Source organism: Coffea arabica, chromosome 10c (assembly GCF_036785885.1).
Source record: "Coffea arabica cultivar ET-39 chromosome 10c, Coffea Arabica ET-39 HiFi, whole genome shotgun sequence".
NCBI lineage: Eukaryota > Viridiplantae > Streptophyta > Magnoliopsida > Gentianales > Rubiaceae > Coffea > Coffea arabica.
The window spans coordinates 4587943-4604017 of record NC_092329.1 but is presented as its reverse complement, the minus strand read 5'-3'; the positions used below and the strand labels follow the sequence as shown (position 1 = coordinate 4604017).

Below are 16075 nucleotides of genomic sequence, written 5' to 3'. Positions count from 1 at the left end.
GGACATTCACCCTACACCACTTATTTCTCATGCTAATAGCTATAACTCTCTGCAATTTGGCATATTGTTCTAGGATTTATATTCAAAAATTGCCTTTTTATTTTACGTCAGGTTGAGCCAGCACTATTGACTATAAATTGTCTATAATCTTTTTATGAATCCAGCTGATTTCTGCTTAATCAATCTCTCAAATGTCACCTAAACCATGCTGGAATTCAATCATATGGCTCTCCAATAGTGTGCTATGTAAGAGCTTGGAGAGACATAACAGAAAGAGATTCAAGAAGACACACAGCTAAACAGGCAAGAACTGTAAGTATTAAAGAACCTTAACCATGTCGAGTAGCAAATTGGCAATTCCCTCTAAAATGAAGTCAAACAATCCAATCATCAGTAGCTAATTAGGTGAACATGCTAGGGAAGAAATGTCTAGGAACAGGATTTTGTTCCCCTGTATTCCAATAAATATTGGCAGCTACAGTAAGTTGTCATAACAGAAAAGGAAAGAACCTAAAAAGCATTAACATAAAAACAAGACATGTCAAACAGGGCCCATTATGCACTATATCGTCAACTAGATGTATATAAAGGGCTGAGGATTCAATAACGACCAAACATAAGAAACATTATGCACTATATCATCAACTAGATGTATATAAAGGACCGAGGGTTCAATAACGACCAACCATAAGAAACATTATATACTGAGAACAGTGTATGAATGTCTGTTTAAATGCTTCAGCAATTGCACCACCACTACTTGGTAACACTGTGTGTATTAGGAACTAGTAGTTCTGAGAAGTATAGCTTCGATGAATTAGTAATACATTCAGTGGAGTTCTTTGGCTTCCAATTTGCAGCCATGAAGAAACTCTTTTCAACTATCTAATAGTAATATAAGTCGTACAAATTAGTATCACAAATGCCTAAAATAGAGCAATCAACTAAAGCAAATCAAAGACCTTTAATCAGGGCTTGAGTCCCAATCGCAAATCTAATGCCAGGCCTGAATAATAGGACGAAGAAGAATCATCATCTTCTGCAGGGGCAGGCAAATTCAAGTCCAAACCAGAAGAACCCTCCTTTCCTGAGGAAAAGGGATTGAGGTCCTGAGTGAGTCCTGATGGTTCATCCCCTCTCTCCCAGTGGCACCTTTTATGGCCGCCCAAAGCTTGACCACTTGAGAAAACCCTCAAACAGATGGTACATTTATGCCCAAATACCATCAACATCTTGTCCTCTTCTACAGTGCCATCTTTTACCACCTCCCCTTCTCCCGTCCTGTCTTCCTCCTCGCCGTCATTTTTAGTAATAGCAAAACAACCCTTGACATTCTTGTGACTAGCCCTATGACCCCCTAAAGCCTGGTGAGAACCGAAGACTTTCTTGCAGCTTGAGCACTCAAATCGCGTACAATTCAACAAGCCGGAAGAAGGACCAGCAGCAGCAGTATTTTCATCAACATCTCCACAGCCCATCAAAGCAGCAGCGTTATCAGACTCCGATGTTCCTTGAACTGCCACATTATTACAAGCAGTAGTCACAGTTGGGGACTCATGAGCAGCAGCAGCAGCAGCATCAGGACCACGGCCATTAGCCAGCATCAACAAATACACGGCGACCTCGTGATCCTCCTCGGACATCCAGTAAGAATTCTCCTTGGTTCCTGATGTCGAGGCATCATTGTGGTGGTGCCTGCTGAAATTGGGAGGAGGGTTAATGCCGCGCCACTCGCGCTCCGGGTGGCATCTCATGTGCCCGAAAAGAGCCTTCCATGACCAAAATTTCTTGCCACATTCAGTGCAGGGCCTGGTGATCTTGGGTGCATTAGGGTCAGGCTTTCTGGCACATTTAGGCTTGGAAATATTCCCACCAGACTTAACCCCATGCTCGGCAATATTGACCAACTTGGTTCGTTTTTTCCTGGGTTTTTGGTGGTACTTCAGGCTTGGAAAGGTGACGTTTTTGGTCCCACTAGTGCCTGGAGCAGAATCAAGAAATGGCGGTGTAGGGGTTGGTGGCGAGATTTCTTGACCGTCAGGGCAAGTCATTAAAGGTGTCGGGGAATCTGAAGTGCTGGCGTCAACCACAAAAGTGGTACCCTTGTCGTCAATGTTGCTCTGGTCGTTTTCCATCTTCTTCAGCAGGTAGGTAGGAAGAGAGGGGAAAAAAAAAAGAAAAAAAAAAGAGCAAAGAAATGGGGTTAATGGCTATAAAAAGGCATTATGGGCAACAACTGAAAAGACACGAGAGAGGGAGGAAGTTACTGATGTTGGCGTAAGAGATGGGGGAGTTGGGTAGTTATATGTTTCGGTTATGGTGGGAGCTTTTCATCTTGGGTTAATTTCACATACCTCCCCTGAGGTTTTTAACAATTGCAGAAAGCTCATCTCAAGTTCTAAAAATTATACTTAACTCCCTTATTTTCACTATTTAAGTAATATTCTAGATCCAAAAGGCTATAATTTCCCCCAATTTTCTATAATACCTTTGAGTTATAATTAACAACAAAAATGTAAAGGAAAAAATGGTTTACAGTCTCTCTTTCATTTATCTTTATTTTTTACCACTATTACCTACTTATTAACATCCAAATTATCATTAAATAAGCACTTATCTTTGTTCTATTGTTCCTCTTTTACCTAAAAATTTTCGATGCAGACCATTGTATCAATTATAAACGCTACATCATATATCCAAAAACTTACTTACAATTTCATAACAATATTAGATTTTACTTAATATACTATAATATTCATCAATATTCCTAAATTTCAATTCCATGACTGCCACCTTTTTAATACAAAATAATCTAAACAATCACTACTAATATCAATATTCAATATATTCCATTGGCACAGAGTTCAAAATCAATCAAATTCTCTCTATAGGAATAATATCAATAATTGTAAATCAAAAATAGAAACACAATGTAGTTATAAATATATACCAAGAACACTTTTTTTCATGATAACCATAATAGTATAACTTATATTTAGTTTCTATTCCACTTCTTGTCCTTAATTTTATTTTTTATCACTATCACTATCTTCATTCCATCTAATTTGATAATGAAATTAGCACTCAATTTGTCATTTGACAATTTCAATTTGCTAATACCTATCAAAAAATGGAAAAAAAATAGGTGCGAGGAAACTATTTACTAATAACAGAAAATCGAGGATTGGGAATAGATAGTAAGATATACAAGTATTGGTGGTTTAGCGTGTATGGTGATTATATTAGTAGCGATAGTACGCATTTGGTTGATAATAATAGATAAATGAGTTTGAAAGAAAAATAGATATATGAGAAAAAGAAAAGATAGTTAAATAGAAAAAATTGTGGTTTGAATTATTGGTTAATAATCGATGAGAGAGTTTTAATATTTGATAGAGTTTTTCAATGAGTTGACAATTAATAAAGGGCATTATTGTGTTTTCATCACAATAAGGGAGGTCTCTGTAATAAGGGAGGTCCTTGTTTTTTACCTAAGAATGATTTTTATAAATTCCAATCAGGGAATTGTAAATGAGCTTCTTAGATTTTGTTAAAAAATCCGGTGTGAGCATTTTGAGTTCTGTTCGTCGAGGATGAAAGTGATGCACTGATATTAATGGACTTCAAGAAGATATTGGTTTATGGTGTAGGCTTGTAGCCAGAAAGACTTCTCCTAAACTCTATAGTATTTGCATGAAGTGGTGACTCTGTGCATGTTGTCAACAGTTGTATATATACGTTAGACATGCTTGATGTTCTCTCTGAATACTAGACTAATGCCCCTGCAAGGTTAAAGTGGAGTTTGGTATCTGCATGGTTGAAATCGATCGGTAAGTAATTCAATGTTAAATATAATATGACCTCTTAGCTGATGGTGAGATTATTGGTTTTCAGTATATTGTGGAATAATAACATCTGCCTCACAGTGCAGGTTATATAATTGATCTTGTAGAGAATGGTATATTTATGCTTCATCATCTTGCCTAAACTTTGTGTGCATCTTGTTTGAATTATGTACTTTCTGCCTTATTGCCCTTGAGAGAGAAGAATGGTGTTCATTTTAGTTATTTTGAGAACGGATTCTGAAACTCATTTTGCACTAAAAGCCCAACTCCTAAATGGCTATTCATTTCAGCAGCCTTTTGTGAGAGAACCGTGTCGCGTCAATAAACTTATTGCTTGCTTTTCCTTTCATTTGTGTAGGGATGATGCCAGAGGCATGGCTGATGGCGCTTCCAGTGGCATAGATGATGGATGGTGGAACTTCTAGTCTAGAACAATTTTTGATTTCTTCGCAGGTTATTCCAGCCTTTGGTATTACCAAAGGCTCTGTTTGGATTTCTCAATTTTTGAAAAACAATTACTTCCTATATAAAAACATTCAGGTTTGATTTCTAGTGTGTGATGTATATGCCATTCCGAAGTGATCTATTAATCAACTAATAAGTCGTTTCATGGCAGTTCCGTCTATCGATTTATTGTCCACCAATAATGCCTACACCTTCAACTCGTTCTAAAAAAATAGGACGAAAACCTCCGGGGAGGTTTCTGAAATTATCCCTTTCATCTTTATCTTTTATCTTTGTCCTCTGACTCTTTTAAAGTAAAAATTGAGAAATCTATTAAAAAGTGAAGTGATGATATGATGATTTATTCATTGTGGGATGATGGCTGATGATCAGTGGTTGCACCAAGTTTGGAGTTTTGGACAAAAGTAAATGCTTCAATTAAACTGCTGCTAAGTGCTAACCCTACTCCGGAAGTTACTATACTGCAACGTTTGAGAAAGTGAAGCTGATGATTTGCTACTTGCGGTACCTTGACCAACAAGAAACCAAAAAAAGAAAAAAAAAAACTATAGAGGATATTATTTATATTAAATTGTTAATTCGAGTGACTCAAATCCCAAAAAATACAAAAAAAAATTTACATTTTGAGCAAGAGAAAAACAAAATGTTAATATCATGAGGAAGAGATGCAATTTGGGGGCAAAGGGGCGATACAATTGAAACTATTGTACAAATGATAAAGTTATTGATTGTTCTTTTTCGGAAGGTGTTGTAGATTTACAAGGTATTGTATGTTTGTAATTGTGATGCTATTAAATTAGTGTACAAGAATAAAATTATGTGTATAATAAAGAAATATAAATATACACTAAATCAAGTAAAATGTACAAAAATCAGACGATTGTACGATAAACCTAATGGTACATGCCCTACTCCCAATTCGAGCTTCGGGAACTCGGGCAAATGGCGCGATATGTATACTTCATGGTTCATTTTGGGTCACGTTTGATTTGACCCAATTAAAGCCTTGCAAAGCGAATTTTCATTTTTTTTTACTGCTTGCTGCTAATTTGAGGATGGCTGTTCGTTTTGTTAATGGAACCATATTTTCTTTGTAATCTTTACAAAAGAATAAGAAACAAGTATACTGTACTGTTCTTAACAAAATTACGCCTTTATTATTCTAAAATCTTTTTTTTTTTTCTCCCTTTTGTATTTTCTTCTTTCCCTTTTTTTCCTCCTTTATTTTCTTTGTCACTTTCTTCTTTCTTTAATTCTTCCTCTTTTCTACAAGAAACTTCATCTTAGTGATTGAAACTAAAAAAGAGGGATTGTAAAGATCTATCTTCTACGAAAATATTCAAACCACTTCTACGAAAGTACCATTTTTTAAGCTTTCAATTCTTTTGCCTATTCCCCTTCTCCTTCCGGTTTCTACTTTTATTCTCAATAAAATATCATAAGATGAGTTTGAGACCTGATTAATAATCATTAATTGTAATTTGCAACACATGACATTGTACAAAAAGATTGAAATTAGCTTTTTGATGTTTTTTAAAACTTCCCTCAAAAACGCAATTACAAACTCCAAATAATTTTTTTTTTTGTTAAAATGAATTTTTCTGTTGGGAAGAATGGAAGAGAGAAGAAGAAATACAGAAGAGGAAAAAGGGAAAAGTCAAAATAATAGAAGGGTAATTTTGTCTTACATGAAGTTTAAGTGATAAAAAATATTAAAGGTTAGAGGATAAAATGAAAAATGGGTATAACCTTAGAAGATCAATTATAATCAAAATCTTTAGTGAATGGCTTGAGAACCAAGAAAAGGGATTGCGTTGCATCTTTAATTTTATCACAAAAAGGTATTAGTCAACCTTAACATAACCAAAAAAAAAAAAAAAAAAAAAGCCACACGAACTCCATGTGCTTGAAAGGAGTGAGACCACCTTGGTCCCACTTCTAGTACTTAATTCCAACGCGGATACGGTCTAATTCATTCTTCAACCCAAGAAGGAAGAACCTATGCATACTATTGCAGAGATGAAGCCTGACTGAACAAAACAATAGAACGATGCTCTTAATCGCGTTAGGTCAATCATTATTGTGAATTATTTGGCTGGAGTCCATGACGGTGCGGTGAATTTGCAGATGTCTGATTAATTCTGAACTCTTCGCTGCAAAGGAACGAGAAACGGCTGCTCGCTCTTTCTTGATTTTATACTACTAGTATAGTATTCAATATTCATTCATGGAGTTTCATCGAAATCCGCGGTCTAATTATAACTACTCCATCCATCGTAGCAGTGCAAAATTAAATTCCACAGCAGATTTTGCAAAATTAAATCCTCGGTCACATTTTGCAGTATGAGACGGTGATGTGACAAACTCATCTAAACTAGTTGCAGCCACTAGCATCGAGGAAGAAGACATGTCATGCAACCCTCAACCGAAGAATAAACAACAAAATTTAAGAATAAACAAAATTTCTTCTCTCTTTTTTTTTTTTTTTCTCCTTTTCTTAATTTTTCACTGATCTAAGGTACTTGTTGATTACCAGCAGCAGCATTCTCTCCCCCTATATTTCAATTCTCTGTGATACAACTTCCTAAGGTAACTACACTACCAGCTTTGTTACACTACCAGCCAATTGTCCTGCCTGAAAAGAATATCAATGACCAACCAATTGATGATTCTCAATGATCACGTGTCAGTTTTCTTTCTGTGTTTGTTGAATAACAAAATGGTCGATGATTCGGACAGCGCTTACGGGATCCTGCTGAGAGGAAGTTGCTCGCCATTTGCTGGGGAACTTCCGCTGGTGGCTCAAATGCTGTTTTGGTTCCGCGTCCCAGTTAGGATCCAGCTTCCATTCCTTTGGAACCTGCACAACAATCAAGTAGGTAGATGTTAAGAAAGTGATGGCAGAACGGACCGGGGAAAAATGAAAAAGAAAGAACATGAGCATCACTTTTCTAAAAGGTCAGTCATCATATATGTGACCCTTCTTCTAGAGTGGCCTTAACAATGGAGCAGAAGAAATTATTTGTTGGGTTAACATTTGCATCACCAAATGTGCACCAAAATTCAGGTCTACCCCCCCCCCCCCCAACACACACACACACACACACCAAAATATAAATCCAGACCAATATGAGGGTTAAAACAATGACTTAGAGTAAGTCGGCAGCATAACCCAAACAGATCCATAAAAAAATGCCACCCTAACATGATATGGAGATTTCTGGTTACCATTTGAGCAAATTTGATAGCTTACCTTGTCCACGGCAAGGGTGAAAACTTCAAGATCGCCTTTGCGGTCAATATGGAATCGTGTGAAGGACTTGTAATTAGCAATTCGTAGCGATGAAAAGGCTTCATCAAAGTGTAGATGGAGCCAGTTTATGCAGATGTACAGATAGCTTCCAAAAACCAATGAAACCACTGGGGTTGAAAAGACCCAGAAGTAAAGGAAGACAGAAGCATAATATATAGCAGCACCCTGCCGGGAGAGTGACTCTATCCCCTTCTTGCAGATGTAATTCCTTGAGACAGCCATGACCTAGACTTGCACAGAGAAGGTATATTATAGAAAGTATTGCAAGGAAAAAGACCAAACAGGAAAAATGATTTTTTTAATGCTTTTCCTTTTACCATTTTTTAAGGAAGCATACTCACCTCCGGCACATCAAAAGCAGACATTAGATACTTGATGCATGCTGGATAAAGGCCAAATGTCCATTGTTCTATACGTGCCCTAAGGCCAGTTGGGTCTGGAAAATGCTCGCTCTCCACAGATCGGTACCATTCATATAAAGTGTGATAACCTAAATAAAAGATTGAGTCATACGTCAGTGAAAACATCAGAAACATTGAAACCCTAACATGATGATCTTTCAAAATCAAGAATTTCAACATTTAAAAATGCACGTATGCAGGGCCAGAAAAATATGCATTATTCTAGCTCTACTCTCGTGACAGTATAACCAATTTGAACAAACAACTCACCTGCAGTAGCCAATAACTTGTGTCTGATACAAGTCTCTACACCCAATTCCAACAGTAACATGAGAATCAATGCTGAAGCCAAGTGTGCAGACGCGTGAAGAATCCCAATTAGAACCCTTCTCTTGCGACAAACTTTGCTGGGGACAAAAATAACTGAAGCTACTAGCAGCAGAAAAGCACTGACTGAGGACACATAGGAGCGTCCCAACAAGTACATAAAAGCATCCCAGACTGTGATAAAAAAGCTCCTCAAGTGACCAGAAAAGGTATCATCCTGTAAGATGTGATCTAGCTTACACTACACGAAGAACAATAACAAGTCATTTACTTGTGGAGTAGCAAAAAAGCATAACTTTAGACGATGTAACTTAAATTTCTGTTATATGGTTTGCAGAAATAATTGTGCAACAGTCTCTAGGTCCAAAGCATAACTTCTTGTTAGTATAGTCTAAAGTGAAAAACTGTTCGGCAACAAGGAAACATAGCCTTGAAGAGGTTGGAAATGCAGTAGATACTATTCTTATAGAGGGAGCAGGAGGCAATCAAATGTAACATTCAGATTGCAACAGCCTACACATCTACAGAACTTGTCAATAACATCAAAGAAATTTAACTACCTGAGGGAACATGGAAAATGCCAAGATAAAGTATATAATCCCACCAATGAAATCAAACTGCCAATTCTTCTTGCGAAATTTCAATATATTTCCCAAAGCAATCTGCACCGAAAGATCCAGCTCTTTTAGAAGCCAAAATACAAAATAAATCTAACTGAAAGTTGAGGAGTCCAGGTTTCTTACCCTGCTTGAATCTTCAAGAGAAGGATAAGCAGACTTGCATTCGAATGATGTCCCATACAGTTCATTGAAATTATTGAACACGTGTGTGGGGTGTAAAAAAGCCCCACCACAACCATTTACAAGCAAATGCTGCACATGAACCGGCTTATCTGATGGAACATATGAATGGCGCATGTAGTGATGCAAATCCCCAGCCATTCGGAGTCTGCATCTCCCATTTAAATGGTCACGAATCAGATGTGAGACATTTTTTCCAGTCACATCATTCCAGTACCAATCAAGAAGCCAATTGGGTTCGTGAGTCATAATGATCACTGAATCATTTTCCCCAACCTACAAAAATCATCCACTTGATTCAGGACTACTAGAAACAGAGGTGAGAAGAGAAAAAGAACTCAACCAAAAGAAATGGTGACAACGCTCAACCAAGTTTGATTACTTATCAAAATAGCAAAACCAGGTTAAACTACTCAACCCTTTCAAGAAAAATGACTTTTTTTTCCAAATACGAATATTTTAGATGGAAAAAGCCAGAACAAATCCCAAGAATGGGTCAAATGAAGGTATAGCTAACGGAGTGGTAGCATAAAGGCATGCTCAATAACGATGTAGGGATGGATAAGCAATATATGACACGTGATTCCAGACAAGTCCATAGCACCATAAATCCAAAATTTGGTCTTTATAAATGTTCTAGATCTTGTTTTGGAAGAGACTCTGATTAGTTTTATGATACTTCATAGCAAAGTAAGGAACATTCGTCGTTTTTAGATCTATCTCTTAGACTTAAGCCAAGTCATTTGTCACTTGAAAGCATGTGTGTGAAGGAATAAAGGCAACGTATACAAATTTCTCCAACAAGTAAAATGAAATATACTAATAGAATTAAGAGTAACGTAGGAGATACCTTTTCCTTTATTAACTCTGAGAAGAACTTGAACTGGTATACATCAATATCACAAAGAAGAGCGAGATCAAGACCAAATATCCACCACCCTTTTGGTAGCTGCAAAGCAAAATAACTTTTCTTCTGAGGCATAAACCAGCCACCCAACCAACTTTTATGACAGATGTATCTCATAAAAGTTTGAAGGCCATCAAACCAGTCTGCAAAAGGGAAAAATCAGCAGGATATGAATCATTTGCTAGCAACAGATAAACGCCCAGGTTTAAAGCAATGGTTGATTAAACTTAACAGAAATAGCATTAATGGTCGCAGAAATTTATCTTTGGTTGACTTAAAAATAAGAATTAAGAGGAAGCCATCCCAAGACCATGATCAAGACCAACCATGATTTCCAGGGATAAGAAAACACTGAGGCCCATTGTACTGCTTCAATTGAGTCTCCCCACAAGGCAATTCTGGCTTATTAACAGCTATATGCTCTTCTTTATACCACGCTGGAGGCTGAAGCGCATATTCAAAGGGGCGAAAGAGCCGCTTCTCATAGGAGAATTCTGATGGATTGGGATATCTGTTAAAAATAAAACAGAATCAGATGCAACTGACGTGACCATTTGAGAGTCAATGTCATGTAATTTCACCAAAAAGCATCTATAGAATGATTTACAGTTTAGTTTAGTAGTAGGCATATCTAATCATTTTTTTCTGAAAAAAAAAGGACATGGACTACATTTTTGAATCAGTTAAATGATAAGCTCTATATTCATTTGGACCACATTCAACATTAGTTCAAGGTTGCATCTCGTATACCCAAGAGGAATAATATTCGACCAGTTTAGTTTGTTCAACCAAAAGAAAAAGGTTTTTATTCACGTTACCAAGAAAATTGCTCTTAACTTGATGAATATTTTGCAAAGAAATTGTGTACTAGTTTGAAAACCCGTTTTGCATTGGAAGATCTAACTAGGAGAGGAAAACATCTAAATAACAAGAAAACCATAAGAGGATTAATTCAACTCAGGAAAGTTAAAATTCCTTCCTAAAAAGCAAGTTCCTCAGTGTAGCAATATGTTTCATTTCGTCCTGAACCTCCAGATTTGAAAAATACATAAAGGAAATTAAAAAAATAAAAATGAAAACATTTGTCCTTCAACATTCAGAATGTTTTATACAGTGTTCTTTATCCTCTATTATACAAGGAAATCTTGCATATATGTTGACTGTACAAGGCAAAACCTCATGATGGGGTTCAATCTTTGGAACCATTAGAAACCTTTTGCATCACAAATGGAGTAAATGTAAGTAATATTGCTTACGCAAGATCACCCCCAATAAGGAGCAGGTTACCACGAGGCAGCGTAACCACAGAACCATTCTCTCGGACCCTGAGTAAAGGCTGAGCTAGAAGGCGAGCTATAGAGTAGGAAGAATTTCCACCGTCACCAGTATCAGCCATAAAATCAAACCACAGCTCATCTTTCTCAGTAAACTGATCATACAGCAGATCCTCCTGTTTAGCTCCATCTTGAACGCTGCTCATTGCTGCCTGAGAATGAGGACAAGAAATCTAAGAAGCTACCACTGTGAAACCAGACTGAGATTGATGATAATAGCATGAGAAAACCCATGACCCATTCCCAAATTCACCAATTAACCACCAACTCCATCTTCTTTGTATAGAAGGAAAATGAAAGGCAGGCAGAACGCTGCCATCCTGCCATGTACTTGTTTAGACCTTCTACAGAGCAAAAATCTTTTATTTCAAACAGATATGGTATAAGATTGCCTAAAAATTACTTTCAGTGCTTAGTAATTTTTATTAACATTTACTCTCTCCCAACGAAAGTGACATACTTTGCTTTTTGGTTTGACCCTTTTGTCACCCCTACCAAAAATAGGAAATATGTGTCAACTGGTTTTTTGTTCTTACCCCTTGTGAGAATGATGTTTAAATCCAAACCATGGGGGTCAACAATTGTTATACAAAATGCTTATCAACTTCAAAATCCAGCTTGACATAAAAAAGTTGTCAGAATGTGAACTCTGAAGTCATGCAACACATTTTTGCTTGGACCTTTCGAAAAAACTATGGCCCCACTTCTTGTTTCCATTCCCATTATCAACAATGTTCAAAAAATTATTGCATGTAAGAAAAAGGGCAAAAAATAAAAAAATAAGATTGCACAACATTTGCCAACACTATTTTATAGAAAGCATGAGTCCTTATAAGAGTGACAAAATTATTGGGATGGAGGTACTTAAACATGAAGAATGGGAGACACATTCTACAATGCAACATCAATTTCCAACCAATGAGTTCAATTACACAACAGTACCTGCAGCATACGCATATCGAAGCGTCCAACGAATACAGTTACTGATACCAGTAGATCAAAAGCTGTTTTAAATAAGTCAGCGGATGTCCTGCAACAATCAATCATTGAGATCATAAAAAAGCAAAAAGGACCTTTCAATCCCTAATGTTCCCAATGTTTTGTTTGTGTGTGTAGAGAGAGAGAGAGAGAGCATGTACCCGGAGTACCAAGGAACCATATCCAAAAACTCGGGCTTCATTTGCTTTTCCTTCAACTTCTCAAATTCTTTTAGTGACATAGGATGACTAAGGGCCCATCTATTGACCACACATGACAAAATAAAAAGGAAGTTAGGCTACCAAAGATGAGAAACTTGATTTAAAAAAAAAAAAAAATTAAAGCTGCACCAGCACACTTTCAGTTGACATGCACCATGTGTCATATACTTCTATCAAGGCATTGACCAAAATAATTCCATCTGAATAAGTTGAAGAAGACAATGGATAGAACCTTAAACTATGAGGGATGATGGTAGCCTCTATTTCATGGCCCTAAGATGGATTCTTGACCATGAAAGGATGACTATAAAAGGAAATTTCAGCAACAAGAAGACCCAAACGACAAACAGACAATCACCAAGAAAAGTGAAAGAACTACATTTATAGATTTGAAAATAAGCACCAGTTAGCACCTCACCCGGTTGATCTTTCGACAACATAGTTGGCAATGTAGAGCCCTATAAAAGTGGCCCATAATGAATATATGGGAGAAATATCACCTGATGATCCTGAACATGAACCGTTGCTGCAGTTTGACTGATAAAAGTAAAGCGGGACAACAAAGGGCATAAAAGCATAAGTTTCTAAACACTGGAAGACTGACTAAGAATATCAGATGAACTTGACAGCCGAAAATCATACCTCTCCGTAAATAACCCACTTGGAGAGGAGCGGGTAATCGCTAGCAGATCCCACAGGAGCAAACCAAGACGAGCAAATTTCATTCTTGAATTCATTCATCCTGACAAACTTTGCAAGCCAGGTATTACGCTCTTCCTTATTCCACAGTGTGAACCAACCAGAACTTCTCCTTTCAAATGATTTTTTGGTCAACACAGTATTGTTGCCACAATGGCTATAAAAGACACAGCAGGCAATACTTAAAACCTACACAAAGATAAAGCCATAAAATAAGAACCAAGGCTTAGCTTGACAAAAAGATGTGTTCTGAGGACTTACAGCACAATTTTGCAAAATGGCCAGAATTTCAGGCCTCTTTCCAGCTACACGAGCGACAAGGCCAATATACCAGAGTCCAAGAAATACAATGTGGAAGACCAGAAGAAACAAAATTGATGAGACAAAAATTGTCAAGAACAAAGAAAGATTCATCCTCATATCCACTCCCATTGATTGAAAACTGGGAAGATGATATACAGCAGCTACTAATATCCATGCAATATACCTGCAAAGCAAATGCAAATAAAAGTTCAACTTACTCTGATCTATGAGAATGCATCGTAGCAAAAAGATTGCCTCGTAGCTAAAGTTAGGAAAAGAAAGAAGCTTACCATCGACTGAAATTTGAATAACTGGGTTTAATTGTTTTCCCTATGAAAGGAGATGAAAAGAAATAGAAGAATCCGAACAAACAAGCATACATAGACCACCATTTAATATTGGTGTCTAATTTCTGGATAAGAGTGTGCATATTATCTGATGATATGAAAAACAAGCAGCCCACAACCACGGCAATAACTGCATGACGCGAATGCTCATGCGGATAAGGGGATGTGTGAGTCAAAATAGTCCTAACCGTCTCCATATTGAGAGTATCCAAGAAACCAACAGACTGCCTATTAGAACCCATTAAACAATCTCAAATCCAAGCTACTTCACTTGACTCAAAATCTTGCACGCATGCCAGCTCCTTACCACCAACTGCAGAACAAAGACCAGCCCCTGGATCCTGAAAAAAGAATTCAAATGAGTGAATCTTGACATCATACCGTCAATAATTTGCACAAATAAGCACCAAAGCGCAACAAACAAGGGCAACTGGGCAATAAAGAATGCAAACCCCACACTCACAAAGTAAATAGAAAGAAATCACTATTAGCTTACTCACTACTAATCTCAGATAAAACTTTTTAAAGTGGCTATTTAAACAAACTTGGAAAAGAAGTTCTGCAGATAGTCAATTCTGCGGTGAAAATAAGCCAACTTGATTCATCACAAAATTATGAATTAATAGTTTCTTCAGTCATTCATGACAAACTGAAACAAGCATGAAAGACGCTCAGAAGTACACTGAAAAGAAACATCAAACCGATTGAGTCGTACTAATAATATACTCCGCCTTACATTAGAAAGCAAATCAGCAGAAAAAGAAACAAATTTAGCAAACTAGATACTAACAACACCACCAAAGCCATTTCCTTTCTTGCAAAAACTTAAATAAATTCGGCAACTAATCACCAAAGCCAACTCCTCAGTTCCCAGTACCCACTTCGCGCAAATAACAAAATTCTTTACTTGTTCACTCAAAAATGCACAAAACCACAATCTACACAGCACAATACATCAAGGGTTCCAGGGGAAAAAAGAAAAGAAAAATAGCACCTTCATACGAATAGAAGGCTTTGAGCTCCAAACTTTAACATCAACAATTTGTAATTGCAAACAGACCTTAATATATGACTTCTTTTTACAAAGAAAAAAGGGGAAGACCTAAATTTCAAAAAAAATTATATACATTGGGATACAGAGAGATAGTACCTGAATGGGAAAAGAGGGAAAATGCAGAGAGGGAGAAGGGAAAGCCAGCTTGTGCCCTGTACTGAGTAAATATATCAAATGGAATAAAAATTAGCGTAAAACCGAATGGCTGCTAAGGAACCAATGTTTGGCAGAATGGCATATTCCTTTTTACAGAGACAAAACCGTTTCTCCCAACCCCCCAAAAATTAATTAATGACTGAAATGCCAAGAAAATTGACTTGCAAGATTTGCTAAAACAATTAGGGTTTTTTCTTGGTTTTACAAGTACATGTTTGTACAAAATAAATAAGAGAAGTGATTGGACAAAGGTTGCGCAAATGATTGCTTGCAATTCACAACTAGTGTTGTGTCGATCTTGGCCTTTTTCGCGCTTGTGGAATTAAAAAATTTCTTTTGTTTCTATATATATAGTAGTAATAGCAGCATATTATTTTCTTTCTTTTTTGTTATTCGGGTTTTGGGGAAGCGTGTGGGGTCTCAGTTTGAGACCGTTGGATCGAGGTATCGTGGTCGGTGTACGCTACATTGGCAACTACCGCACGACGTGCAACACGTGTCATGCAGTTGGCGAGCTGCTTTGGGGGTCCAGCTTGTAAAATAGCTATTTACTTTTTGCCCTCTAAAGCTTGCCTCCAACTTCGTTTTATGCCCAAGATTTTTATTTGAGAAATATATATAGAAATTCCGATATCCAGCAGTTGCTTTTGACCCCATCACCAAGGAAAATTAGGGCAACTGATTTTAAAACACAGGATCTTAGCTTAGCTTTTGATCACGTAAGACAGTTATTTTCTTATTTTCTCAGTTAGTGACAACTACAATTTCAAAATAGAGAGGTAAATTTGAGAAGTCATTCCACAAAATGATTGTTGTATATGAAAGTTGATTGAGTCAAATGGAGTTTTCTTTTCTAGGCACAAAGGGAAAAAAAGGTACAAAAATCGCACCAATGGTACAGTACTATGTATTATAATGACCAGAG

The 16075-nt window shown here is 36.9% G+C and overlaps 2 protein-coding genes across 3 annotated transcripts; both read right to left on the bottom strand.

Annotated features, from left to right (window-relative positions):
• Window positions 1–755: 755 nt before the first annotated feature.
• Window positions 756–2135, bottom strand: LOC113713470 (zinc finger protein ZAT2-like). Its single transcript, XM_027237198.2, has one exon. It carries the CDS (start codon window positions 2133–2135, stop codon window positions 969–971), a length of 1167 nt encoding a protein of 388 aa, XP_027092999.2. The 3' UTR covers window positions 756–968.
• A 4482-nt stretch (window positions 2136–6617) lies between these two features.
• On the bottom strand, window positions 6618–15231 carry LOC113714497 (uncharacterized). Of its 2 annotated transcripts, none has more exons than XM_027238363.2 (16): window positions 15091–15231; window positions 13884–14281; window positions 13552–13777; window positions 13234–13479; window positions 13010–13128; window positions 12532–12630; window positions 12335–12422; window positions 11315–11544; window positions 10385–10569; window positions 10002–10201; window positions 9095–9427; window positions 8912–9013; window positions 8295–8592; window positions 7965–8113; window positions 7564–7848; window positions 6618–7170 (listed from the first exon to the last, which is right to left on the bottom strand). In XM_027238363.2, the coding sequence occupies exons 2-16, from the start codon at window positions 14180–14182 to the stop codon at window positions 6997–6999; spliced, it is 3033 nt and encodes a 1010-aa protein (XP_027094164.1). In that variant the 5' UTR covers window positions 14183–14281; window positions 15091–15231; the 3' UTR covers window positions 6618–6996. The 2 variants fall into 2 exon arrangements, with proteins under 2 accessions (XP_027094164.1, XP_071925062.1); XM_072068961.1 differs by lacking the exon at window positions 15091–15231 and adding an exon at window positions 14935–14953.
• Window positions 15232–16075: the final 844 nt, after the last annotated feature.